The sequence below is a fragment of the Pogona vitticeps genome, chromosome 2, assembly GCF_051106095.1.
Source record: "Pogona vitticeps strain Pit_001003342236 chromosome 2, PviZW2.1, whole genome shotgun sequence".
Taxonomy (NCBI): Eukaryota; Metazoa; Chordata; class Lepidosauria; order Squamata; family Agamidae; genus Pogona; species Pogona vitticeps.
Window position 1 is genome coordinate 185,152,538 of NC_135784.1, and position 27,461 is coordinate 185,179,998.

Below are 27,461 nucleotides of genomic sequence, written 5' to 3' on the forward strand. Positions count from 1 at the left end.
TGGGAGTTGCGGTCCAAGCTCTCCGGAGGCCTTACACATTTCCAGCTCCCGTTTTAGAACGTGGGCTTAATTGTCCTATGCTGGCAAACAAGGGAAGCACTCTGTGGCTTCTTCTTCAAAATGTGGGCAGCCTTTTGTGTGAGGACTTGCTCATTTTGCTGAATCAGGCCCCCGAAGTCTCCCTCCATGTCCTGTCATCATTGCACTGCTGGCCAGAGCTTTTTAGAAACCGCTCTGGCCAAGCAGCAAATCTCAAGATGGAAAAACACTGCCCTCCCTCCAGCTGCACTTATTTCACCTGGTGGAGCTTTTTACTACAGTGCTAGGGAAGGTCCAGCCTGGCAGAGGGGGTTGGAGTACAACTCCCATCATCCCATCATCCCTAGCCAGCATAGTTAGTGATGATGAGGAACACTGGGGGCTGTAGTCTGACAGGATCACAAGGGCTGCACTTTACCTGATCTTCTTTAGAAAAGTGTTTACAAACAAGCGAGAAACGGGGGGGGGGGGGGGCTCAGAAGCCGCTGCTGTGAATGGACTCTCCGGCATGCAATATATGTCATTTCACTGGGAAGATGAGGGTCATGTGGAGCTGGGCTGAGAGGTGGCTTGCTTTTCATGGATAAATATGACAACGGACAGCCAGCTTCCGAGACACTCTACTATATTTTCATTAGAAGCTTTCCTACTCTTTTGTCAGAGCAATCCTTAGCTTTGGGGAAACGGTAAACAAAGGGCATTTTCCTGGACAATGCCATGACTGAGCGACCGCAGCTGGTCATGGGCAAGATATCCAGGGTTGAGATGGGGCGGGGGGGGGTACAGCAGTGGTTCCCAGCCTCGGACTACCCAGCTGTTCCTGGACTGCATCTCCCAGAACCCACCCCCTGGGGAGTGGGACACCAAGAACGCCTGGGCTACCCAAGGCTGGGAACCCCGGGGGGGGGGGGGGGAATGACAGGAACGCCGTCTTTCCCAAAGGGCAGGAGAACTGGGATTGCCCTTTGAATCACCAGCGCACCACTTCTAAGTCCAGTGTATTTTGCTAGAACTGGAAGCACCAAAGAGGTGTGATGGGGAGGGAAGCCATTTGACCATTTCTGATTCTGCCAAAGGGGCTGTGGGTTCATCCCCAACTGCTTCTGTATCCTTTAGGCACAAGCCATCATCATCGGCCTTGGTGCTCTTACTCTGAAAGAGGGTCTCACATCTCCAAGACCCCCTTCTTCCTTCCTTCCCCTCTTCCCTTTGGGGCCTCGTAGCAGGAGCGCACAGGGACTGTTTTTCTGGAACCACCTCCAGGAAAAAAAGATACAGCCACTAGCCCACTTTTTGCCTGCAGGGAGAACCATGAAGCCCGGCTCCCTGGGTTTTGCGGACTTGGCCGGGCTGCTCCCAGGCATTTCGCTGGCCGACCGGGCGGCGTAAGGCCAGGGTGCCTTCCAGACGGTGCCTCCTCCTTCCCTGCAGCGCTGCAAGGTAGGGATTGCACGCACGGCTGCGCCGGGGCGGAAAGTTGCGCGGGCCTCGGCCTCCGCCTCCTGTTTCGTGCAAGGAGGATCACGTGCAGCTGCTGCCCAGGATTTGAGCGTGGTGCTGCTGTACAAGCACATCCTTCCCCGTTGCATAGGTGCTGCAGCGGCTGCAACATCAGCAAGCATCTCCCTCTCCTCCCCCACGACTTCTGGGGCGGGATGCGTGCATGCTGGCGCTCCCCGCCACCTGTTCTCTCCACTCCCCCCCCCCCAATGGCGTCTTGCTCACTTGATCGCCTCCCCCGGGATGGTGGGTGGTCCGAAGTCCCCCTTTTACGGCGAGAGGGAAGAGGATCGGGGGCTGGGGTGGTGGTGAGAGAGGCGAACCGGGGTCACCCCGAGATAAAGGCAAGGAGAAAGGGCACGGCTTAAGAGGCGCCTGCCTCTCTCCCCCTCCCCCTCCCCCAGTTTTACGCACTTCTCGCTCCCCATGATTAGCCCTCCCCCCCACACGGCCTGTTCTGCTGGGGGGGGGTTTCGAGCGAAGCGGGGAGGGGCGCGGCTTCGCGGTGGCTCGGCCCGCCGCCAGCCAATGAGCGGGGCCCTCTTGGTGGGGGGGCTCATAAAAGCTGCTGGCCCGGCAGGCGGGGGGCGACAGAGGGGCTGCGCGGGCGGCGGAGCGAGCCCAGCTGCGCTGGCCGGGAGCCCCCGATGGACTAGCGCCTTGCTGGCAACCAAGACAGGCCCGGAGGGGGGGGGGCCCGGAGAGAAGAAGGAGCCCGCCCATCCCCCTCCTCCCCCCCTCGCCCCAATCCCCGGGTGTAAATAGTCAAGGGCGTTTAAAGGACCATTGTGTGCCTCTCCGCGAGTCGCTCGCTTCCCGCCGCTCCCTCCTCCGTTCTTTTGGTCCGTTTCTTTTCCTTTTCGTTCCCTCGTTCTTTTTTCAAATCCACCTCTTCTTTTCGACTCCCTGCCTTCGGGGTTTTTGGGGCTTTTCCCCTCTTCTCCCTCGCCCTTCTCCGCGGTCTCTCTTAACCCTCCACCCCGCTTTCTGAGCCCCTTCTTTTGCGTTTTCCTCCGTTTCTTTCTTTTCTCCCTCCTCCCTCCTCCTCATCCAAGGAGGGAAACTGTTTTATCAAGGGAGATTTTCTTCATTTCCCCCACCCGATCGCTTCGCCGCTCCCCCCCCCGGACACCACCCTCTTTGTATGCGCCAAGGCAGCTGCGGAGGGGGGTCCCATTCGCCATCGATCGGGAAAGCGAAGCACTTCCCCCCCACCAGCCCGCACCCGGGACCAATCCGTTCCAACCCGCCCCACCCCGGGAGGAGGAGGAAGAGGCGGTAGAGGAGGAGGAAAGGGGCGAAGAAGCCCGATTCTAGAGCCGTCCGCGGAGGAGCCGCCGCCGCCGCCGCCGCCCGGCTGGAACCCGGCGCGCCCTAAGCATGGTCACTGTAGGTATTTCGCGTTTCCGCCGCTCCTTTGTAGGGTTTCGCGGTGCGGGTGTGATGGGCGGGGTGGGGGTGCGTGCAGGTGGCTTGGAGGAGCCTCCCCGTTCTCGGGTGGTTTGGCCTGGGAGGCTCTGGTGCTGATGGGTGGTGTGCTTGCGAGGGAACGCGCCAGCTCCGCAGCGGGGTGTGTGTGTGTGTGTGTGTGTGTGTGTGTGTGTGTGTGTGTGTGTGTGGTCACTCTTGAGAGAGGGAACCTGCGCCGCCCCCCCCGCAGCACGTTTGGTGGGCTTGCAAGGCTTTGTACCATAAAATGGTCCCTCCAACGCCCCAAACCAGCCGGAGATGCGAGGGGGCAGCCTAGAAAGAGGCGAGGGAGTATTCACACACACACAAAACACACACATACAATTGTGGTGTGGTAGGTGATGTGTGACGGGAGGGCCAAGATCCGCGGGGGTATCGGTTTGGAGAGGGCGAGCGTCGCAGAAAGGGGCCGGGCGGAAGGGAGCCGGGGAGACCCCCTCGCCGCCTCCCCCCCCCCGACGAAGCCGCGCATCCCGACGAAGGGGAGCGGGCCGCAGCGTGCGGGCTTCTCCCGGCAGCGCGGTGGGGTGGGTGGGTGATGGCATGGGCGGTTGTGGAGGGGGCCGCTTTCCCCCGGCATCCCTCCCTCCGTCCGGCTTCTGCATTTTGTACCAAACCTTTCTCGGCTTCAAAGTCTCCCCGTTCCTACTCAGGCGGCTTGGGGTTCGGGATAGGGTGTGTCTTCTCCCCGCCCCCGCCACCCCCCCATCTCCACGATGTCTCTGCGGGGTGGGGGGAGGGGGGAGAGAGGAAGAAAGAGCGGGTGGATCCGCGAGAGGAGGGTCTCGAGGGTGCGGGCACCTGAGCTCCCCCTCCCCACCCTGCCGGGCGGCTGCGGTGTTCTGCGCGCTCGGATGCTCGACACGGGGCGGGCGTCGGGGGGGGCGGGCGCCTTCTTTTCCTCCTCAGGGTGGGTCTCCCGTGGGGCTGTCGCCGGGCCCCCCAGGGGCGAGAGGGGCGCTTCGGGAACGTCTGGAAGCTGCCATGGAGGCAGGCGCGCCTCTCTGCAGGGTGGCGGGGCGCCGCCGCCTTGACGGGGCGGGCGCCGGGGACGAGGCTGGAGGCGCCTCGCGGTGGCCCTCGCCTCAGCCAGCCGGCCTTAAGGCGCGCAGGAGTCGGGGAACCGCAGCCTTGCCTTTCCCCCCCCCCCACACCCCCACGGCGCCGGCGGGGAGACGTGGAAGCCGGGGGGGGGGCGGTTTGGTTCTCGTCATCTCAGCATCTTCGGGCTGAGGTGCTGGGGAGCCGGGGCGGGGTCGTGCGAATACGCAAGAGCTGATGCCGTTGCAATGTGTGTGTGTGTGTGTATGTGTGCCTAGAGCCTGCATTTTTACGCTGCCGCCCTTCTCCTCGCGTGTAACAGACGCAAGCAAGCGCGCGGGGGGGGGAGGGCCCCGCGTCGCCTTCCTTGGCGCGTTTCTGCATGTTGCTGCGTGCTTGCAAATGCCCTCCCTGGCACAGGCGACGTCGCCCTCCCCTCGCCAGCGCACCCACCCCACCTCCTCGCTTTCCGTTAGACGTCCCCATCGCGCGGCCCCACCCCGCAAGCTGGAGCGAGCGAGATGGGGTGTGAGTGTGTCTGTGTGGTGTGTGCGTGCATGCGGCCGTGTGCGCGCAGACGGGAGAGAATTGCAGCCGAACAAAAGGAGCTGGCAGCAGTCGCCTTCGGGGAGGGTCGCGGGGCCTCCCCCTCCCCTCCCCGTGCGCGCGCCCGCTCTTTCGGCTTGCGCCGAGGCGGCTGCGAGCGCTTCTCCGTCGTGTGACTCGAAGGAGCGGCGGACGGAGGAGTGCGGAGCGAGGAGGGGTGGGAGGAGGTCTGCTGAGATAGGGGGTTGCAAGCATCGCAGAAAGGTGGCACGGTGCAAGGAGAGAGAGAGAGCGAGCGAGAAAGAGAGAGAGAGGAAGGGTGGGGGGGACCTCCCGGAGGCAGGCTGTGGCGGAGATTTGTGTCCCTACCCAATCTTAAGTAGAGCAAAGCAGGGGAGGACATCAAGGGGAAAATAAACCAGGCGATTCCTCTCAAAGGTGGAACGCTGCAAAGCCATTTTGACCTTGCCAGGGTTGTTCCGTTGCTTGCTTGACACGCTGCAATCTGTACCCCACCCTGGTGGGAATATGGGGATGTTGGAAGGAAAAAAAGAGGTGGGGGGAGCTAGCGTGCATGGCTGCTGAGGTCTTCCTGCAACACTGCATGTATTGCATCCCACTGCTGTCCACAGAAAGTCAAGATGTGGGATGGAGGGAGAGTGATACACACACAGAGAGAGACAGAAGCCTTAAGGTCAGCAATGCAGCAGAAAAAGGAGGAAAGAGGGGGGAGATTTTAAAGTTGCAGTACAGAAGGATGCTTGAGCAACATACCTAGTTCGTTTCACTCACATGGGCAGAATAAAGGTTTCAGATTTTGACTCTTCCTTGGTTCCTGGTGAAACTCCAACCATCGTTCACTGGAGATGAAAGAGGACACATTTCCCTTCCCACCCTCTTGCATCCATCCATCCACCCACCCACCCACCCACCCATCCAGTCCACAGGTGAGGTGTGAGCCATAGGCACAACTGCACTGGGGCAGTATCAGCAGGATGCTTTCAGCATCTAACATGTGGCCTTGGTGGGTGGGTGTCTACCAGTACATTATTTAAGATAAGTCATGCAGTTCAGCCACAGCATTTCTCTTTGAGGAAGGTAGGGTGGCTTCCAAATAACATTTAGCCTACAGAAGTCGATTCCGCAATAGATGCGTTCATCTTTAAGGTGCTGTAAAGCCCTTTACTGTTCTGGAGGCAGCAGAGGGGCATGGCTGCCTGTCCGGAGCATGTCCTAAAAATCTCCAGTTGGCTCATCTTTCTCATAAGTCTCAGGTGGGATGGGTGGTGGGTGATCTCCTTGCTTCTTCCATTTTGCAAAGGGTGAGTTGAAGCTGGGTGCTGACCAGCCCAGAGTGGCATTTCAGCCTTGGGAGAAAAGAAGATGGCTATCCATCAGAACAAACCAGGTCCTCTTGAATACTATTGTGTAGATCTCTGTGTTATGGGATTACATGAAGCTGGATTTTGTGTGTCTTTATTAAGTGGGGTAGAGTGTGTTCCTTAGATGTGGGGCTGTTTTTTGGGTTGTTTGGGGTGGAATCAGGATCATGGAGATCTGGAATGCTGGAGGGTGGAACTAACATCACAGACATCGGTAGAAATGTGATCCTTGGCCCTTACACTGGAAAGGGGTGTGAGTATAGGCACTCACAATATGTCAGTCACCCTTGGAAACTCCTCTTTCTCTCCTCCCCTTCTCCATTCCACCCCATGTATGCTTTCCATCATGCTCTTCTCCCTCCCTGTCCCTTTACTTTTAAGCTTTTTCCTCCCACACATCTCTGGGATTCATCCAGCAGTGTGATAAGCACAGGCTTTTACTTAATTGACACAGATATTGCTCTGAATGCTGACAAATCAGTCCTGCATCAATCTGGGCGGAAAACAAAGGAGCACAAAGGGAAAGGAAAAAAAAGAGACCTTCGGAGGAGAAGGGGACGTGTGTTTTGCGCAGGGCCCTTCATTTGCATGCATCTCGGTGGCCTGAGCCTCAAGTGTTGATGGAGGGGAGGAGGGCTCACCGGGAGGAGGGCTCACCTGAAAAGGTGGAGAGGGGACAGCTCTCTGGATCATGAGCCGAGCCTTCGTGCAAGGGAAATAAATGCCTGCAAGGCGCCACCACTGCTCAGTTGCCTTATTCTTTTGCCCCTCCATTTCAGAAGTTGGCCAATCTTCCTCTTTTGGCATTTTCAAGGGGCTTGTTGTGAAACTGTCAGCTACAATGTCTGTTTGTCTGTCTGTTTAGGGAAGGGTTGGGGGGGTTGGAGCAGGAAGGCTTCAGAGTAACAAGCTTCCAATTTAGTGGCAGGAAATTGGGTCCTTGGGGGTTCCATTCACACTTCTAGTCAAGAGGTGAGGAGGAGAGGGGTGGGGCGGGAGCAAAGACTCTTGGGCTCTGTTCATTAGTAAGCACAGCTTGGGGGTGGGCTGGGGTATGGGACTTAATTGTATTGTGTGTGAGGTGGTCACTGTTACATAACAGCACTGATGTTACCTGTCTGTCATGGGTTTGGAGGGAAAGTTCCATCCTATGGGGAGTGGAAGGCGGGACATCAGGAGGAGGGGCTGTACTGTATAAATATGTGATGCCTGTGTGGTGAAGGGAGATGCTGAGACAGACTGTGAGACACTGGGTTGGGACGAAGCAGCAGCTGGGGAAGAAGAAGCTGTTGTGGGAGTCTGGGTGTCTGACAGGGTACTACTGTGTGTCAGAGTACCAGCCTGAAAGGTTCAGGGGTCTGTTGGTTAGCCAGAACTGATGGGTTCAGGGTCTGTGCTTTAAGTTAAAGGTTCTAGGTGAACCAAACTGTATGCTTGTGTGTGTGAGAATAAGCCACGTTACTTTATTTTATTCACCTGATTGTTTTATTTACCCTGTTTGTATTTAAAATAAACCTTATTCTTTTGTTGTTTAAAAATCCATCCCTGGTCTGTGTGACTTATTATAGGGAATGGTTGGTGGCAGCTTAGTAACTGTGTGATAGATCCCAGTAGGTCTGGGTTTGTCACATTGATTGGTGTCCAGCGTGTGGGATACGACTGGTCCAGTTGTCCAGCGGTCCAGCAAAGCCTTGGCAAGTGTGCCCAGAGCAAGGGGGGTCTAGTCAGGGACAGTCTGAGGCGCGTAGGTAATCTTCTAGGTGTACCTCACGGGGAGGTGCGCTAGTAGAAGAACGTGCCAACTGGGGAGACTTAGATTAAGGTGCTCTGAGGCAACCTAGTTTTGGCGGGAAAAAGCTGAGGAAAATCTGCGTAGCAACAGTGAGCTAGCTTGCCAGCTGAGAGGCCCAGCAGAGGGGGGTAGGCTCTGACTCGATACTGTTGCAATTTAAGTGCTGAAGAACAGCAGCAATCTCTGGGGAGAGCTGGTTCTGAGGAAAAAAAGGAAAAAAGTGGTCGTTTTATTCTGGGGCTTGACTTTTTAAAGCAGCCTGTTCTGAGGGGGGATTATGCCCTTGACTCGAAGCCAGATAGCAGACATGAGTGAAGTGAAAGACCCCCAGATTGACCAAGGTTCTGAGGATGAATTTGGCTCAGTGCAAGGTGACAGCACAGGAGAGCAGGACCCAGAACTCAGAAAATTGCTCATAGCCCAACAGCATGAACTGAGGATGAGGCAATTGGAAAAAGAAGAAAGATTAGAGAGAGAGAAAATTGCTCTGGAAAAAGAAAGAATGGCGTTTGAATTAAGAAAACTGGAAATGATGAACCAGAACAATAATAACAATAGGGATTCTGAGGGAGGCCAATTGTCTAAGGCTGACCTGAAGAAATTCCCTGTGTACCACAAGGGAGATTGTCCTGAGGTGTTCTTTTCCTTAGTGGAAAGAGCGTTTGTGGACTTCTCAGTGAGGGAAACTGAGAAGATGACCATCATGCGATCTTTAATCAGTGGTAGCCTTGCTGAAGTTTATGCCGAGATGCCTGAGGAACTGATGAAAGATTTTGCAGAGTTCAAAAAACTGGTGTTTGCAAGACATGGGATAAATGCAGAGCAGCTGAGACAAAGATTCAGGTCCCTTACCAAGAAGCCAGAACAGACTTTTACCCAAGTGGGGGCCCAATTGGTGAGGCTGCTTGAGAAATGGCTATCGCAGGAGGGGACAGAGACCTATGAACAGCTTAAAGACTTGATAGCCCTGGAACAGTTCTATTCAGTTCTGCATGGGGAATTGAAATTCCAGGTGAGGGAAAGGAAACCGAAATCTGTGGCAGCAGCCGCAGAAATCGCAGATTTTATCTCCCAAATAAGAAAGCCCTTGGGTGAGGGGAAATCTGTAGGTAAACCCAAAGAAACCTACAGCAAGTACTCTCAGGGACCAGGGAAAAGCCAGCAAGGGGGAGGGGCCCATGGTGAAGGGAAGCCCTCAGGCATGAAACCAAGCCCTCAGAATTTGGAGGGAAAACCGAAACCAGAGGAGAGAGAATCCAAATACACTAGAAAATGCTATTTCTGTCAGGGAAAGGGTCATCTGATCTCAGAATGTGAGAAATTGAAGCAGCTAAAAGGAATGGTGCCTCAGAATTCTAGTGGGACCAAGCCAAAAGCTGTGTTCTGTGTCCAGAAAGAGCAAAGCTCATTGTCACAGAGGGAGCCTGTTGCCATGACTACTCAGTCTGGAACAGCTACCTATGCTGATCAGGCTGAGGAAAATGGTCCTCTTGGGGAGGTAAAGCGCTGCTTGCTGATAAAAACAGATTCTCAGTTGTTTGAGACAGCAGGGGTGGACGTAGGAATACTTGACCGTCAGTATAGGGGGCTGCGGGACACTTGTTCCCAGGTAACCCTGTGCCATCCAGATATCATCCCTAGGGAGTTTATAATCCCAAATGAGAGCATGAAGGTGGCAGGGATTGAGGGGCAGGTAATCTCTCTGCCAGTAGCTGAGGTACCTGTCAACTTTCAAGGCTGGAGGGGAGCTTGGCGGCTAGCGATTTCATCGACTCTGCCAGCAGCCGTGCTCGTGGGAAATGACCTGGCTGAACATGTGAAACGGGTGCTAGTGATTACACGCTCACAAGCCACCACAGGGACAGTTCAGGGGGGTAATGATGAGCCAGAGACGGAAGCAGAGGGGAGTTCAGAAGCTGTGGTGGAAACCTTAACCACAGACAGCAGATTTGGACAGGAGCAGAAGGCAGACGCCACTCTCCAAAAGTGTTTTGAACAGGTGACTGACGCCCAACTAACACCTGAGACCCCAGTGAGATTTCTGGAGAAAAAGGGGATTTTATATAGAGAAACCCTGAGGAATATCTCAAAAGGGGGAGATGGGATCAGAAGTCAGCTGGTGGTACCTGAAAAGTATCGCCCCATGATCTTACAAAGGGGGCACTCTGACATGTTTGCTGCACACTTAGGGGTCAACAAGACACAGCAGAGAATCACACAGAATTTCTACTGGCCTGACATAGGGAAGCAGATCAGGGAGTTCTGTAAACAATGTGATGTGTGTCAAAGGCAGGGGAATAACCGCGATAGGACCAAAGCAAAGTTGTGCCCTTTGCCTGTGATTGACACTCCGTTTAAATGCATAGGGGTGGATATTGTGGGACCTTTGCCCAAGGCCACAAAGAGGGGGAACAGGTTCATCCTAACAATTGTGGACCATGCCACAAGGTATCCTGAAGCCATACCCCTGACTAACATTGAAACTAACACAGTGGCCGATGCTTTGGTGGGGTATATGTCCAGGATGGGATTTGCCTCAGAGATAATCACAGATTTGGGCGCATCGTTCACATCAAAGCTCATGAAACGCTTATGGCAGATCTGTGGAATTAAGCACAAGGAAACCACTGCTTATCATCCTGAAAGCAATGGGTTAACTGAGAAGTTCAATGGGACTCTAATGCGCATGATTAGGGCTTACTTGGCAGAGAATCCAAACAATTGGGACCAGAAGCTGCAATCCCTTTTGTTTGCTTATCGGTCAGTGCCACAAGCCAGTACCGGGTTTAGTCCATTTGAACTTCTATTTGGGAGACGGGTGAAAGGGCCCCTTGATTTGATCAAACAAAATTGGGAGCAGATCACCCAGGATGACCCACAAGACGTTGTGACTTACATAGACACCTTGATGAACGACCTAAAGAGAAATCTAGAGCTGGCAGCAGAAAACCTGCAAGCTCAGAAGGTCAGACAGAAAACATGGTATGACCACAAAGCTAGAGAGAGGCACTTTGACCCAGGGGAGGAAGTGCTTTGGCTTAGGCCCTGCAGAGAGAATAAACTGCAGCTCAAATGGGCAGGACCATATAGGGTCATTTCCAAGATGTCAGACCTGAACTACCTAATAGAGCAGGAGGAGAACCAAGCAAGGAGGGTGGTTCATGTGAATGCCCTAAAACCCTACTACAGAGGGGAACAGAGGGTTCTATTTGCTATAAAAGCAGCTGAGAGTGAGGAAGCTGAATTACCCTTCTGGGAGGGTAGAGGGGAAGTAAAATACAACCCAGAGGAGGTAAAGATCAGTCCTGCACTCACCCAAGACCAGCAGCAAGAACTAAAAATGCTGCTTAGCAAATATCAACAGGTGTTTTCCAACAAGCCGGGGATAGTGAAGGGAGTGATGCATCGGATCCACACAGGGGATGCACCCCCGCAGGCAGTATCCCCATACCGAGTAACGGGACTCTATAGGGACAAGGTGCGGAAGGAGCTGGACGAGATGCTGAGGGAGAACATAATCGTCCCCTCTTCTAGTCCTTGGTCCTCTCCGATAGTCCTTGTGGACAAGCCTGATGGGAGCATTAGGTTTTGTGTCGATTACAGGAAATTAAACCGTGTAACCACTCCTGATGCCTACCCAATGCCCAGGCTAGACAACCTGATTGAAACCATAGGGGGTTGTCGGTTCATCTCATCATTGGACCTGGTAAAGGGATATTGGCAATTAAGAATTGATCCCAGGGATCAAGAAAAAACTGCCTTTTGCAGCCCTTTTGGTCTCTATGAGTTTCGAGTCCTGAGCTTTGGTCTCAGAAATGCACCAGCCACATTCCAAAGGCTGATGGACCAGACCTTGGCAGGGCTCAGTGACTTTACAGTGGCCTACATTGATGACATAGGGATCTTCAGTAATACCTGGGAAGATCACCTGATACACCTGGAGTTAGTGCTGCAGAGGTTAAGTGCAGCAGGGCTAACAGTAAAGGCCAGCAAGTGTCAGCTGGGTAGCCCAGAAATAAAATACTTGGGTCACATGGTAGGGGGAGGAATGATAAAACCCCTGGAGGCCAAAATAGAAGCAGTTCGTGATTGGCCTAGACCCAACACCAAGAAAAAGGTCAAATCATTTCTTGGGTTGGTGGGCTACTACAGAAAGTTCATCCCGAGGTTTAGCGAGATTGCGGCTCCGCTGACCGATCTGACGAGGAAGACGGCTGATGACCGCATCCCGTGGACCAGTGACTGTGAGGCGGCGTTCCAGAGGTTGAAGGAGGCGTTAATCAACTATCCTGTCCTGCGTGCTCCAGACTTCGACCGGGAGTTCATCATTTACACCGATGCGTCTAACAGCGGGGTAGGAGCAGTTCTGTGCCAGGAGGATGAGAATGGTGACCAGCATCCAGTATCCTACCTGAGTAGGAAACTTCAAAAAGGTGAGAGACATTTGGCAACCGTGGAGAAGGAGTGTTTGGCCATAGTCTACGCGATCCAGAAGGCCAAGCCTTACATCTGGGGAAGACATTTTATTCTGTGTACGGACCATTCACCATTGCAATGGTTAAAGACAATGAAAACCCACAATAGCAAACTTATGAGGTGGGCTTTGAACTTACAGGACTATGACTTTGAAGTGAAGGTGGTCAGAGGATCAGTGAACTGTGTTGCTGACGCCTTATCAAGAAGACCTGAAGACTGAAGACAGCGAAAGAACATGGACTATATGTATATAATGAAAGCAAAAAGTTAAAATGTACCTGGTTTTAAATTGGTTTGTATTAATAAAGGTAAATTGATGTAATGTATATGGTAAATGTTTAAATGCCTATTTGAAATGTTTAACTTAGAATGTAAGTAAGTATAATATGGTAGGTATAATTGGTGTTGTGTGTTTTATACAGGTTGTTTTTTTGGGAAAAAGCACCTTAGCTTTCCCCCTACAAAACAACTTATAAAGAGGGGAGGTGTTACATAACAGCACTGATGTTACCTGTCTGTCATGGGTTTGGAGGGAAAGTTCCATCCTATGGGGAGTGGAAGGCGGGACATCAGGAGGAGGGGCTGTACTGTATAAATATGTGATGCCTGTGTGGTGAAGGGAGATGCTGAGACAGACTGTGAGACACTGGGTTGGGACGAAGCAGCAGCTGGGGAAGAAGAAGCTGTTGTGGGAGTCTGGGTGTCTGACAGGGTACTACTGTGTGTCAGAGTACCAGCCTGAAAGGTTCAGGGGTCTGTTGGTTAGCCAGAACTGATGGGTTCAGGGTCTGTGCTTTAAGTTAAAGGTTCTAGGTGAACCAAACTGTATGCTTGTGTGTGTGAGAATAAGCCACGTTACTTTATTTTATTCACCTGATTGTTTTATTTACCCTGTTTGTATTTAAAATAAACCTTATTCTTTTGTTGTTTAAAAATCCATCCCTGGTCTGTGTGACTTATTATAGGGAATGGTTGGTGGCAGCTTAGTAACTGTGTGATAGATCCCAGTAGGTCTGGGTTTGTCACAGTCACATCTGCCCTGCTGCACCGGTTGGTACATCCGAGGCCTGGCTCAGCCTGTCAAAAAAAAAAAAAAGAAGTATTGTTTTTCAGCCCTTGTTCCTCTTGTTTTTCCATCCTCTTAAGGCACAATTTGCAGCCGTCTTCTTATGTTTCCCTCAGAGGAATTAGGTTTTGGCACTAGACAGGGTTGTTATTTTCTTATCCTGAATTGGCTTTACGGTTCGCCGTCAACACATTTTGTCAGCTGATGACCCATGAGATCCATGGCTGGAGAACCAAGACATCAGACCCTTTTTTTGTTCACAGAGGTTGGTGCAAACGGCATCTCCAAAGACGCAGACTTGCCCCTTGTCAGAGAGCAGGTGTGAGAACAAGCAGAAGATAGCACTAGCGTGCCTGAGGGAGTGAGGCTACTTGTGTTCCCAGCTATCTTCACTTTGTGGCCTCCTGCAAAATCACATGGTAGATCCAGAATTAAGCATGCCAAGTGTAAATTATTCTGTGTGCAGAATGTGTATGTGCGTGCACATTCTCTCATGGGCACTATATATATATATGTATACACACACACACACACACACACACACACACACACACACACACACACACACACACACACACACACATATCAACAAAGCATGATATACATCAGCTTGTTTACATTCAGCTGTCCCTCTGGATATTGACCTACAACTCATGTTATTGGCTATACTCAGTGGGGATGATGGAATGTGTCATCCAGCACATAGTTAGTTAATGGGGGAATCACTTCCCACAGTTCAGCTTTATAAGAGTCTGTTGTAGCAGTCTCTCCTTTCTCGCCCCCCCCCAATGAAAAATGCTGTGACAATACAGATAAGTGCCAGAGGTCTTACAAGAAACTGCTTTCCACTCGTGGGACCAGCAACCATCCCCTTCCCCCCCCCCCCAAGACTACAGGGCACTTATACCATTTCTTATTAAAATGTGTGATAAGGCTTATTGTTGGCTGTAAAACTCTCAACTGGTCCTGCAGGCAAGCTCTTCCTGTGAGGTTTCTTGGGGAAACTTGGCTTTGCTCATTCAACTCTACTTTGTAACATTAAGGCTGCATTCCTGCAGGACTGACGTTGTCAGCCAGTGGGACGTGTCCTATTGCTAGGATGCAGTGGTAGTCTAGGTGGGATGCAGTATTTTCATAACCACTACCAAGAAATTGTTCTACCTCAACCCTCCAGCAAGGGTGTGGTGTTGCCTCCTGTCTCTCCTGTGTGCTACAGATTATCCAGCTGTGATCTTATGACACACTCGTAGTAACTTCAGACTCAGACCAGCTGTTCATTCTGCCCATCAACTTACAGTAAAAAAAAATTAACAGAACTTTAAAAAGAAAAAGTAGGCTTTAAGAAAAAATCAAGGCGAGTCTCAAGTTCTCTGATGAAGTGGTTGATAGGGTGAAGAGTTCTGGAGGTTGGGAAGCAGTGCCTTACAACATGTGTGACAGGAGAGTAAGCGCCATTGAGCTCAGTAGGGCTTGCTTCTACGAATTGGAAAGGCATAGCACTCTACACTATGTAAGATTGCTAAATAGTCTTTGGACGTGTCCAGTCTTGTGCATTCCACAAAGTTGTCTTTTATACCTGTCTTTATAGCTATTGTGGCCTTCTGTCAAGACTAGGGGCCCGCAGAAGCACTCTAGACTTGGAAGCAGCCATATTTGGGGAGCAGGGAACCAGCAAAGTGGTCTGCTATGTGAGCAGGGGACTCCGGAATCCATCTTGATGTAGATGAGTGTGGGTGTGTGGGTATGGGTGTAATCTGTGACACTGCAGGGGTTTGAGTGCTGTGTGTCCCTTGGGTTATACAGCATAGCCCCTTGGGTCACCAATGTTTGGAATATATTTTATTCTGGTATTCTATTTCCATTAGTGCTTTTCTCTTGGTTTGAGCTGGCCCTTTCATTTTGACTTGGCTTTTTCAGATTTCAGGTTATAATTGCTAGATAGCTCAGTGGTTTAGGTATTAGGCTGCAGAGCCCAAGGTTGGGACTTTGATTCCCCACTTTGCATCCTTGATAGGGGCTGGCCTCTATGATCGGTAAGGTCCTTTCCAGCCTTGCAGTTCTAAGAATATGTCGACTTTGGACACTTCTAATAAACTTGGATGATTTATTTCCAGTTGATGCTCTGCTGCCAAGGCTCTGTGCATTTTCCTTAATCATTTTCTAGATCCACTCAAAAACATGTAGAGAAAAAATTTTCCCCTGTTTTTCTTTCTTTCTTGAGGAATTGGTTATCATCAGCAGTCTTCCTAAGGCAACCTTCTTCAACTGTGTACCTTACTGATGAACCGGAGTACAACTCCCTACATTCCCACCACCACATTGGCCTGGCTGATGAGATTTGTAGCCTGACACATCTGGAAGGTGCCCTGTTGGGGAGGGCCGCCATAGGGATTGGGAAAGACAAGGGCTAGTCTTGTGCATAGACAAGGAGCTGTTTCCGGTGGTTTCTGAGTCTTGATTTCTCATATTTCACACATTCACTTTGTGTATGATTGATATTTGGGTGGTCTTTCAGGACTTGGGTTTTCTATGAGATCTCTCTTGGCAGTAGCTGTTGCAGATGGTCAGCTAAGAAACCTCATTCAGAAACCAAAGCTTCTACGGAGCCAACGAACAGACCACCCTGATTGCCTTGTAGTTTGCTGTATCTCTATCTGTGTGGAAATGAACAATCATAGTCTGAGGTATATGAGTATTTCTAGCACAGTTCTTTATACAGTAATCTTTTAAAGGTGCATTTCTTTCATTCTGATGGCCTTTTTTCAAACACAGCTGGGTTGTTTTCCAGATTTGCATGTTTCCCCCAGGACCTCATAGAGATCTCAAGTTAGCCTCTTCTGTGGTGATGCATCTTACCATTGTGTTATGTTTGATTGTGCCTAGGCACCCTTCATCAATGAGGCTACAGGAAGATGCAATCATCAAGGGCTCCTGCTGCAAATGGAATACCCTCCTTAACTGTTGGATAGCCCATTGTTTTAGGTGGTTCTGGCTTCTGAGACAGAGGTTTTTGGACTTTGTTTCTTCATTGTGCCTACTTGACAAGGGCTGGACTCAAGTGATCCATAAAGTCCTTCCAGTTCTGCCATTCTGAGGTTCTGAAGTTATTATCATTGGCAGAGCAACCCCTGTGCCTTCAGATAACATTTGGTTCCTGCTATCATTCTTCTCCTTTCCCATAACATCCTTTGTAAAGGCAATTTCTGGGTCCCACTGTGAGCTGTCTGGCCCAGGGACTGCCCTTGGCATCCTCCATGGCTTAGGGCAGGGAATGTTTTTTTGTTCTCTTGCTGCATTCCTTAGTACCATTTGTCAGAGACCCTGTGCCAGTGGGGCTGACGCCAATCAGCAGTGGATTTGGCCATGTCTCCTTCCTCTTTCTTTCTTTCTTTCTTTCTTTCTTTCTTTCTTTCTTTCTTTCTTTCTTTCTTTCTTTCTTTCTTTCTTTCTTTCTTTCTTTCTTTCTTTCTTTCTTTCTTTCTTTCTTTCTTTCTCTCTCTCTCTCTTTCTCTCTCTCTCTCTCTTTTGCTCTTCTGCCCACTTTCTGTGTGCCATCTCTCCCTCCCTCCCTCTTGCCTTCCCTGTCCCCTCCCTCCTCCTTTTCCCATCCTCCTGCTCTTGTTCTCTTTCCTTTTTGCACTCTTCCCTTGGCCAGTAAGCATAACACTTTGCTGGATGAAACTGGGTTATAGATTCCATGAAACCCTGACAACTCAACATACAGTATCTGTTCGTCTTTAAGGGGAGTGTATCTGCAGAAAGTGAGTTTCTAAACTAAAATAGCAGTTGCAAAATGCATGGGGCAAATTATTGGAGCCCTGCTGGTAATCTGTGGTGCAAACGGGGGCAGTACCACAAGCTCCAAAATCAGGACCCCCCTCCCTGCTTAATCCTCAGCTGCCTCTCCTGTGCCCACAGATACCCTTGATTCGCAGCTGCTGTTTGACCCAAAAGCTTATTTTCCCCTCAGTGGGTTTGAAAGCTCTTCTTCAGTGAGGGCCCTAGGGAAGAAGAACTCCCCCCCTGCAACAAACACATAACCCCTTTCCTCTAACCCCCCCCCCCGCAAACACTCCATCCCACTGCTCCTAGCATTATGCGCTCTTCTGGGACGAATTGGTAGCCTTCACTCATGGCTCTGGGCTCGACTAGGTTGGATGGAATGGCTGGCTAGCAGGCATGTCTGTAGTGTACTCTGTCTCTCCTGCCATGCCGGTGGAAACGTTTGGCCCCTCATGCCAATCCCCTTCTATTTTATCCTGCTTAAAAGTGTGTGGTGTCCTCTTTAGACAAGGCAAGGCAGCTGCAGCTGCCATGTCGAAAGCGCTGCGGCCCGTCCTCGAAGCACCCTGAATGCTGAGTTTCATGCTGTGCATGAAATATTCAGTGCTCGCTGCCATGTTTGCGTGAGAGGAAAGTGGCACGCCATTTCTCTACCCCATCCCCTCCTTGCCTTCTGCCTATACATTATTCAGTTGCTTTCATCAGCTGTCACCAGAAGGTCCCCAAGCCCTGCCACAGATTGTCAGGAGGGGCTCCTACCATCCTGTTGCCCTCAAATCTTTCCCTTTCTTGTCCTCTCCCCCCCCCGCCCCAATCCCAGCTGTTTTATCTCTGTGACTTCCCTTCTGTTTTCCTTGGCAACCAGTGTCTCAAGGAGAGGAGGAGGGCAAAGCGGTTCTTGTCAGTCTGGTGGGTCAAGGTGCCTAGGGAAGGAAGTGGGGGGAGGGTGTGGATCGAAGGCTGCTGGGGAACAGGGTGCAAGGGATGGGAGCCGGGGAGAATGGGGCCGGGAGCCAGTGCTTGGGGGGGGTTCTATTTCCAACTTGGGGAGGAAGGGAAAGAGCACTGCTTGTTATATAACTGCTGCAAGGCTTCACTGGACAAATCGAAATGACTCAGCAGCTTGTCTTCCCTACTTTTAAAAGGAGCGAGCTAAGCACCAGCACCAGTTTCAGGCTGCAGCACAAGTGTTGCCAGTACGCAAAGGATGGGGAGGGGTGTGTGTGGGAAACACCTTCTTTCTGTAAGTGTTGTCCACATACAGCATGTGTGCACGTGTACATGCATAGGTATTTAATCTCCATGTTTCTTTTTATTGTTTCATGCACATGCCCATTTATGTGCCCTTCCTCCAAGGAGGTTAAGAAAGTGGCACACAAAGTCTCTTCACCCTTCTGCACAACCTTGTAAAGGTACATAGGATGAGTTAGTGACTGGATCAAGGCCGCTCCTTAAGCCTTGAGGTCAAATAGCAACGAATCCAGATCTCCTTTGTTTTATGTTCAGTGCTTTACCGAATGGGTGGGTGGATGGATAGATAGATAGATGGGTTTTTGGCGACTGTGCTTCTGTGCAGGAAATACAGGTCATGGTTGGTGATAAATACCTGCCAGATCTAAAAGCAGGGCTGGGGAAGCTTTGCCACTCTGAATGTTTTGGGCTACCAGAAGGCTTAGCCAGTACGGCCAGTGGTAAGTGCAGTCCAAAATATTTGGAGGACAACAGGTTCCTTGTGCTTTCTCCAGAGAAGCTTTCAAGGGGTGCCTCTTCTCCCTATGATTTGGTAGGCAATGTGTGTCAGCACATAAGTGTGCATCACTATAAAATGTGTGTATATTGGAGAATGTGATGTTTCTTTGCTGTTTGAGAGAATCTGGCAGAGGTACCAGCTTAGCATTCCACATTGATTCAGACATGCAGAGAGTATATTAGTTCCAACCATAAGATGCTGCGTTTTGAAGCATACAGTTGTAGGACAATGTCCTGATCTGCTAGGCTTCAGGAAATATTTTTTCTAAAAAAGGAGGTTGCCCAAAAAGCAGGATCAGGTCTGAGAGACACTTGTGTTTGCTCAGAATGTGATAGCAGGTACTTTTCATGCAGGTGTCCTTAGTCAGCTTGTAACATCAGAAGTAGCCTTACTCCTCTGTAATGTTGGCTCATACGTGAAAGAAACTTACATGGTACCCTTCATAACAGAGCCTGAATTTCTTGTTGCATGGCGCATGGCAGCAAAACCTGTTGTTGCAACTAAGTACATCTGATCTCGTGACCGCTGGGCTGCAGTGAACCAGTAAATACTGTCTATGCATGCAAACATTGGGCTGCCACAGAGTTATGTTTCTTTAAATTTAAGTTCAATTAATTTATTCTACAGATATAACAAAGATGAACATTGCCAGCATATTTATCAGGAAAAGGGTGCAGAGCCTCTGCTGAAACAATACTTGCTCTGTTATATTTTTGTACATTGCTACAGTGTCTGTGCTTGTGTGTGTCTTTGTCTATCTATCTGTCTGACTATCTGTCTTTCTATTTCTATAAAAACAGTTTACTTGACTGATTGGGGATGTCTTTTTAATAACTAAAACATGAATTAGTTTAATGAACTAATTGATTAAAGTTTGCAGACCAACTGAAAACGGGTTTAGAAATGAATACGCGGGAGGAGAAATGAATACGCGTAGCAGGAGCTGCCAACCAAACTGGAGACTGGAATGTGACTTTGCTGAAATCCCTGTCCAGCAGCTGAAAATGCCAACTTAACTCATGTAACCAGTCTAAATTTTCAAAAAGGGTTTTGATCTGTGTGGACGGTTGGTTGCATTGTAATTTAAGAATACAGACCCTCGCTCATGTCCAGTGTAGTGCGCTGAACGAATGCTGGTTGTTGACATTCTGTTGTACAAGACTTCTCCATCCCAGGACCAAAACATGGTATTCTGTTTCTCAAATCATGATTTTTAGAACCACATTTGTGTAAACAGGCGCAGGCTTTTAAAGTGAGACTCTCTCACCGCAGTACGAAATACATCATATACTATATTTAATTATCATTATGTGCTGTTGAGTTAGAGCTGACTTAGAACGATCCTAGCAGGGGTTTCAAGGTAAGTGAGATATTTGAGGAGTGATTCTACTGGTTCAGCTCTCCCAGTGAGTTTCCATGGCTGAGCGGGGATTCAAACCGATTGTGTCCACTACCTTACACTAGGAATTTTATTATATTTAATATTATAATGTGAATGTGTAATATCATTTCTTTTTGTTGAAGGAGATCCTTCTGGCTTCAGAGGTATGTGCTGATCTGATTGGAAGAAAAAAATATGCACATTAATTTTTACTCGTGTAACACTAAGAAGGCATAACACACCCTTTGTATAGAGAAGGAAGGAGAAGAGAACCATGGACGTTCTGTGATTCTGTTTTTCTTTCTCTTTTGGTTTACATTGGGTTAGGTCTTTGACACTGGAAGTTAGAATTCCTCTAGGTGGGCTAGAGATACCTTTTCCTCTTGAGGAAAAGTTCTTTCCTGGGGTAGGATTGCCGGCCAACTAAGGATTTTGTAAAACAGGTTTATAATGTGCTTGTTGTTTAATACTGGCAGATAGAAGTAAATAAATACACCTGTCTTGAAGGTCTAAGGAAGTGGACTTGTCCGCAAAAGCTCACATTAAAATATAGCAGCTAGTCTTTAAGGTGCCAAATCATTTTTGTCGTCTTTATTTTTTATTTGTCTTGTTTTTGCCTGAGATGCTAGCACAGACTAACATTGCTAACTTGTATGATACAAGGTTTTCATGATTCCATTCACCGTGTCCTCTGTGCCTCAGGTAATCTATCTGCTAATCCTGTGCATGAATCAGGTGTGGGCTGCTGAGGCCCTCTAGAGCAGTGGTCCCCAACCTTGGGCCTCCAGATGTTCTTGGACTTCAACTCCCAGAAATCCTGGCTAGCAGAGGTGGTGGTGAAGGCTTCTGGGAGTTGTAGTCCAAGGACATCTGGAGGCCCAAGGTTGGGGACCACTGCTCTAGAGGTTTTCGGTCCATCAGCCTAACCCGACACCAACAGTCAATGGTGAATTCTGAGGGGAGCTGTAATTCAAAACACCTGGAAGGCAATCATCATTCAATCTCTTTTGCCATTGAGGTGTTATTGCAGAAGATCTTTAAGCATCTCTGTGTCCTTATTGGGGAGAAAAGTGGCCTCTTTGTGTCTCTGATGGTGGGACTCAGGGACATTGGTCGAGTGATTGGTAGAGTGTAAGATGTGGACTGAGAACCAGACTTAAAGCAGAAGGAGGGAATTGGGTGGGCAGGTTAGTGACTTTTTTCAAGGTGACAAAAGGCTGGTTCTGAGATTGCAGTAGGGTACAGTGAAGCATTGGGCCCCCTTTTCAGCGTAGAAGAATGTTTGTGCATATTTTAGTCCATACCTTTCTCTCCACCTCCGCCCCCACCCCCAGCTAACTTCTGAATAATACAAAGGCATATGCCCCAAATTTCATACATGCCCACCCTTCCAGGCATGCCTATTGTACCAAGATATCTGTACCCAAGTACAAAGTGTAAAAATGAGAAATGGCCTGTTCTCTGGCGTCTGTTGGAATTTGTTTTGCATCACTTGCCCAACAAGTTGTACTTGGGGACTGGAGATACTTAGCGGAGTACTTAAGTATTAAAGATTTATAGCATAGTTCCGTGCCTGCCTACTAAGTACTAAGATGCTTTGCATTCAACAGGGCTTTCTCTTGGGCAAGTGTGTGTATAGGATTGCAGCCTTGAGAAATCAGTTGCAGTAGCCACTTGCCTCTCCTTCCTCCCCTTCAAATCCAAGTTATCCTGGAATATCATTACAGTTCCAGGGTTGGTCCTTAGCTTTGTGGCAGGGGGTGAAATCCAGTCCAAAATCATCTTGAATTTGTATCATCAAAGCAGTTCAGGGAACTCTGTGTAACATGGAGAAACTGAAGCAACTGGCACTGGGTTAATCCTGTCTGGTGATGTTGCACTTTGCAATCCGTTAGGTAACCCTGTTTTGAACAACGCTTGCTCTAGTCTTCATCGCTGTAGGCTGAGGAGCTTCTGCTCACTCCAGAACTGAAGTGTAGATTTGAGGAATCCCTGAACCAAAGTGGACTGAAGTGAAAAAGGTCCTGATTTACAAAAGCCATGCATCAGTGGGAGACGACCGTTCAGTGAGGCAATGAGGTATCTTCGGGATATTAAGATGGAAAGAAAAACACAGGCTCTGGGGTACTTTAGATACATACACAGGCTATTGTTTTTCAGTCTTGAGGGTCTACAGCTCTTTTTTGGACTTGAGGTGCCTGTCCTACAGGGCGATCTGTTTGCTTTCCCAAGCTGGATCCCAGCACCTGAAAAAGGTGTGTGCTTTTTAGTAGTAGCTCAGAAAGCCCAGCAGAAGAATATTCAGGAGAAGGTGCTGCATCTCTAAGTGCTTCCCATACTTGGCTTTGGAAGGGAAGAACAGACATGTATATGTCTGTGGAAATTGGTGGTGCTGTTTTTGTGTATAGCAGTGATATTGTATATAGTAAAGGGGTGTTGTGTACTTTCCAGCACCCCCATGCCGGAATCAAAAGTACGGAGTAAAATTTCTCAGAGCTGGGAAGAGTCGCTGTTATAGGTCTCAGTTGTCTTCTCCAATTCTCAGTTGGCTGGGAGAGTCTGGGAGTGGTCATCCAGGAAACCCAATTTTTCCAAGCTCTGGTAAATTCTGCGGTAAGAGTAGGAAACCCCTTTACAGCAAAGAGATCCATCCCACTAGTCAGGGGCTGCTGGGATTACTGTATATTCATTTTATAAGCAAAATCAGAGATCTCTCGTACGGGAGGAAAAACTGTGTATATCAACAGTGGTCCTACCACCTCTTTCAAGGGATCAAAAAGAACAAGAGGGAAAATATTAAAGATGGGCTACCAAGCAAGAGATTTCCTCTGTTAAGGTAATTTTTTTTTCTTTTGAGTTTTTTACATGAGAGGTTCAACCTCCTGGCAATATTGTAAAATTACTACCTGTAGATTTTGTTTTCTCAAGAAGAGGTCTAGGAGGGACCTGCTGCTGCTCAGGGTCAGAAAAGGAAGGAAAAATAATGGATAGATCAGTCACTTTTGGCTTCCGCTGTAGCTCCCACCCCCCCCAAAAAACCCCTCTTAAGTTCTTTCCACTGCATTTTGAAAGACTTTGGGGAATGTTTATATAAAAACAAAAACAAAACTAAACTAAATGAATTTCTTGCCCATCTCTACATGGCATTGAGGAATTTGCTGAAAAGAAAATACCACATCAAATGTGGAATCCAGAAGAGCCTCTTGCTACCTCAAAAACCGTGTCTTCCATTATGAGCCTGCTCTGGTGTTAAGATCCTCAGGAGAGGCCTTTCTCGGTCCCACCACCTTCCCACGCGTATTTGGTAGGGACACTGGGGAGGGCCTTCTCTGTTGCTGCTCCCAGACTCTGAAACTCTCTCCCATGGGAGGCCAGGCTGGCCCCATCTTTGCTGACCTTCAGCAAGCAGGCAAAGACCTTTCTCTTCAGGCAAGTTTTCTGTCTGAGAGGGAGTTTTAAATGGATGGTTTGCGTTGTTACTTTAAAATGTGCTTTTGGTATTGATTCTGTTTACTATTTCTCCAAGTGGTATTTATTTGTTCCTTTTAAATATTTGTGTGCTTATTATTTTTAGCTTTCAATATTGTCTTTAAATGATATAAGCCACCTTGCGTCTTTTTTTTAAGGAGAAAGGTGTGCGCGTGGGAAATATTTTAAATAAATATATAATAAAAATAAGAGATGGTGTAGGTTAAAAACTAGCTGCTGCAAATTGGCATGAGCTAGGTGTGGCCCTCTGGTAGATTGCTGGACTGCAACTCCCATCTGCCACAGCAGCTTAGCCAGTGATAAGCACACTGAGAATTACACTGCAATAGGTATCTGGAACGCTGCCCATTGCCCACCCCTGCATTATCTAGAAGCTTGTAGACCCTGGACTTAGTCTTGATTCCAACAGAGTTGCCTCCCCCCCAGTTTAAGAGAGTGGGAAAGGGAGCCTAGCCCAAGATGGAACTGTGCATCCGCAGGTAAACCTAGATTTGGTCTTTGGTACAAGAGGGACATGGTGGCGCTTCGGGTTAAACCGCAGAAGCCTCTGTGCTGTAAGGTCTGTAGATCTTCAGCTGTAAGATCGAATCCATGTGACGGAGTGAGCGCCCGTCGCTTGTCCCAGCTCCCACCAACCTAACGGTTCAAAAGCATGCAAGTGTGAGTAGATCAATAGGGATCACCTTGGTGGGAAGGTAACAGCGTTCCGTGTCTAAGTTGCACTGGCCATGTGACCACAGAAGATTGTCTTCAGACAAAACGCTGGCTCTATGGCTTGGAAACAGGGATGAGCACTGCCCCCTAGAGTCGAACACGACTGGACAAAAATTGTCAAGGGGAACCTTTACCTTTACAAGAGTGAATGGCTGTGAATGTTCACTTGCTTCCTAATGCCATATCCAGGTTCTCAAGCCAGAGATAGCAAGTAGTGGATGATTGGTTCTGATACCCCTTCTGTTGAGGCTTGCACAGCCAGTATTTTCCTTTGCCATGGACTGAGTTGAGAACAACAGAGAGAACATGGCCGTCATGATGGTGAGAGGCAGAGGGGGCAGATCTTAGCCATGATTCTGGTAGGCAGGACTTCAGTTCATGAGTTGTGTGTTGTTGTACTGACATTGCTGTACTTATGCCACCACCTGCTAGAAACTGCTGGGTGTGCTTAGGCAATTAAGCCAGACTTCGGTGGGGCAGAGTGCAAGCCTGAGAGAGCCGCAGGTTCTTGCTTCCTTGCTGGAAGAATTGTTAATGCTTCTGATTGATAGATGCCACAACAGGGAAAAGAACTTAAGAAATTCTGGAGGCCGTATGATCTGTCCATAGCTGAAGGACATTTTTTTTTAGCTTGAGGCTGAATTTCACTTTGAGAAAAGTTTGCAGGGGTGGTGGGTGGGAATCATTCTAGATGTATTCGAGGACAAGGGTATGGGAGAAAACTGTGCCTGGAATCAGCTATAACTCTTACCAGTTTAGCTATTTCCCCATCGAGGATACAAAGCAAGCCTTAGTTTTGTGCTTAACTATTTAGGAGTATGCCTTATGCAGTACGTTCCTGGGTGGCAGGCCAAAAATTGGTCCCAGGGAGAACATGGCTGGGCAGTGCAATTCTCCTTGTGTCTCCGCCATCTTGGTTTCCCCCTCCCCCCACCGAGTAAGTCTTAACATCATCTCTTCCAGAAGCACAAATCGTACCCCTGGCAATGAAAGCATTAATTTAAATGTCACGTCATGAACACAATCTGGTGCAGAAGATTGCTTGATAGGTGGGTGTTTTCTGGAGATTAATATGTAAAAATTAAAAGCGGGGGGAGGGGACACAAGACAAGAGTGTGTGGGTGCAGCCCCACCCCTGCAGTCTCATCCTGTACCATTCCTGCCTAGAATCTGTTTGCACGTGAAGTGGGATATATCTGGCTAGGGGAAACCTAATTAGAGAGAAGCGCAAGCTGTACTGCCGCTGAGAGTGTGGCTACACAGAGGTTTGTCTCCAGGCTAACATGAACATTACTATACTGCACTGTGGCACGCTTGTTCACGTTGAAATGTTTAGGTATCTCAGGAAGATGCATTTCAGGTGTCCGCATAATCCCACAGACCCCGTCCCCCTCATCCTTCACTGCCGTTGTCACCGCTCTCTTGCAAAAGCTTTTCCCTGGCATTCATAGTGTTTTTCTTCTATTTTTTAAATAAATGTTTGGCAAGTGAAATAGCAGTGAACAGCCAAGACACGGTTGACATTTGAATTAGTGCTCTATCAGCTTAGTGCTGTATCAGCACTAAAACTAGGATTTTAAAGGAATTAAAAATACAATTTACAAATTGCATTTCAGCTTTAGTCCTTCACATTGCAAGCAAAAGGGGGCAGGCACCGGGAGTAGGGTTCACTCCCACGCCATGCAACACTCTGCATCAGCAGTGATGTCACCTGGAGATGCTCAGCAACCTCCCCAAAGGACTGATACGAGGCAGTTACACAAGCCCAAAGGCAAGACAAAATAGTGCGATGGGAAATGCTGCAAAACAACAACAGCTCTTGTCGGCCAAACAAAATATATCACGTACTCATACCAAAAGATTGTCTCACAATTAGCGCTAATGTCATGTAGTTGATGGGAAAAAAATATAAAAAGGAACAGCGAGGAACAAACGTTGGGACAAATACGTGTTTAGTCCCTTCACTGGTGAGGTAAATGTTGGAAATGACTGGGTGCAACTCAGCTTATACTCAAGAAGAAGCTTGTCTTTGCATGGGGAAGGGTATAGAGACCACTTTCTTTTATCTGCTCTCACTTGTGCTGACCTTCCTTCAAGCTCAGATTGTTGCTCTTAGGGTTGATGTCCCTTTCTTCTCTCCCGAAACTTTCTCTTCTCCCTCCAAGGAAGAGGCATCTTACCTTAGTTCTCAGAAACAAAAGAGCCAACCATGGCTCCTCAACTCCCCAGTTTAAGCTAGAACTAGAACTTCTACTGCCTTTTCTGCCACAAGAGTACTGCTCCAGTAAACACAAGCTTTCTTAGTTTCTTAGAAAGAGGTGTGAATGTGATTCCTTTACAAAACAGTGAGGTGCACACAGGCAATCTTTCTGTGTTTCAAAGGCCTGAACCCACTGCTTGCTTCCTCTCCAGAAAAATAGGGGTTAGTTAGTGTGTAGGGCCAAGGACATGGGAGACCAGGGTTCAAGTGTAGCCATAAAATTCAGTTACATGACCTTGGGCCAACACCAGCCACATTCTCTCTGCCTAGTGTATTTCACCAGGTTGCAGTGAGTGTACAGTGGTGAAGAGGAGAGCCACATATGCCATTTTGCACTCTTTGGAAGAAAGGAAGGGTATATTTGTAACTGACATTCATTAGAAATGGGAAGGAGGTGAGCATTTGAGTGGTTTGATTTAGTTGAGGTTTATAATAATCTCAGAACAATCTCAGAACTGCAGAACAGGAAGATACTCTAGGGATCCTCATGTTCAGCCCCTGTTAAGGAGGCAGAGTGGGGAATTGAACTCCCAACCTCTGGCTCTTTAGCCGGAGAGCTAAACCACTGAGCTGTCTAGCAGTTCTTTGCAAGGCTTTGATATTCTTGCAAAAAAGTATCCTTTGGGGGATAACTGTGTTCACAACTGAAGTTCTGGCAGCAGATACGGACAGATGTCTGCCTGTCATGTGTATCCAGACACAGATGACGGGCATCTCGCAAGACAGCTGTGACTGCTTCCACAAATTCTGTTCTTCATGTAATCTGTAGCAG

The 27,461-nt window shown here is 49.0% G+C and overlaps 1 protein-coding gene across 7 annotated transcripts in view; it reads left to right on the plus strand.

Annotated features, from left to right (window-relative positions):
- The first annotated feature begins 2,136 nt into the window (after positions 1-2,136).
- The window catches only part of ELAVL3 (ELAV like RNA binding protein 3), an 87,059-nt gene continuing 61,734 nt past the window's right edge, over positions 2,137-27,461 (plus strand). For 4 of the 7 annotated variants that reach the window (XM_020791620.3, XM_020791613.3, XM_020791616.3 and 1 more), the window contains exon 1: positions 2,787-2,928. In XM_020791620.3, coding sequence (XP_020647279.1) covers positions 2,920-2,928 — 9 coding nt within the window. In that variant the 5' untranslated portion in view covers positions 2,787-2,919. Of the gene's footprint in view, positions 2,929-27,461 lie in introns of all 7 variants that reach the window. The other 3 variants (XM_078386645.1, XM_020791615.3, XM_078386646.1) reach the window with 1 other exon arrangement.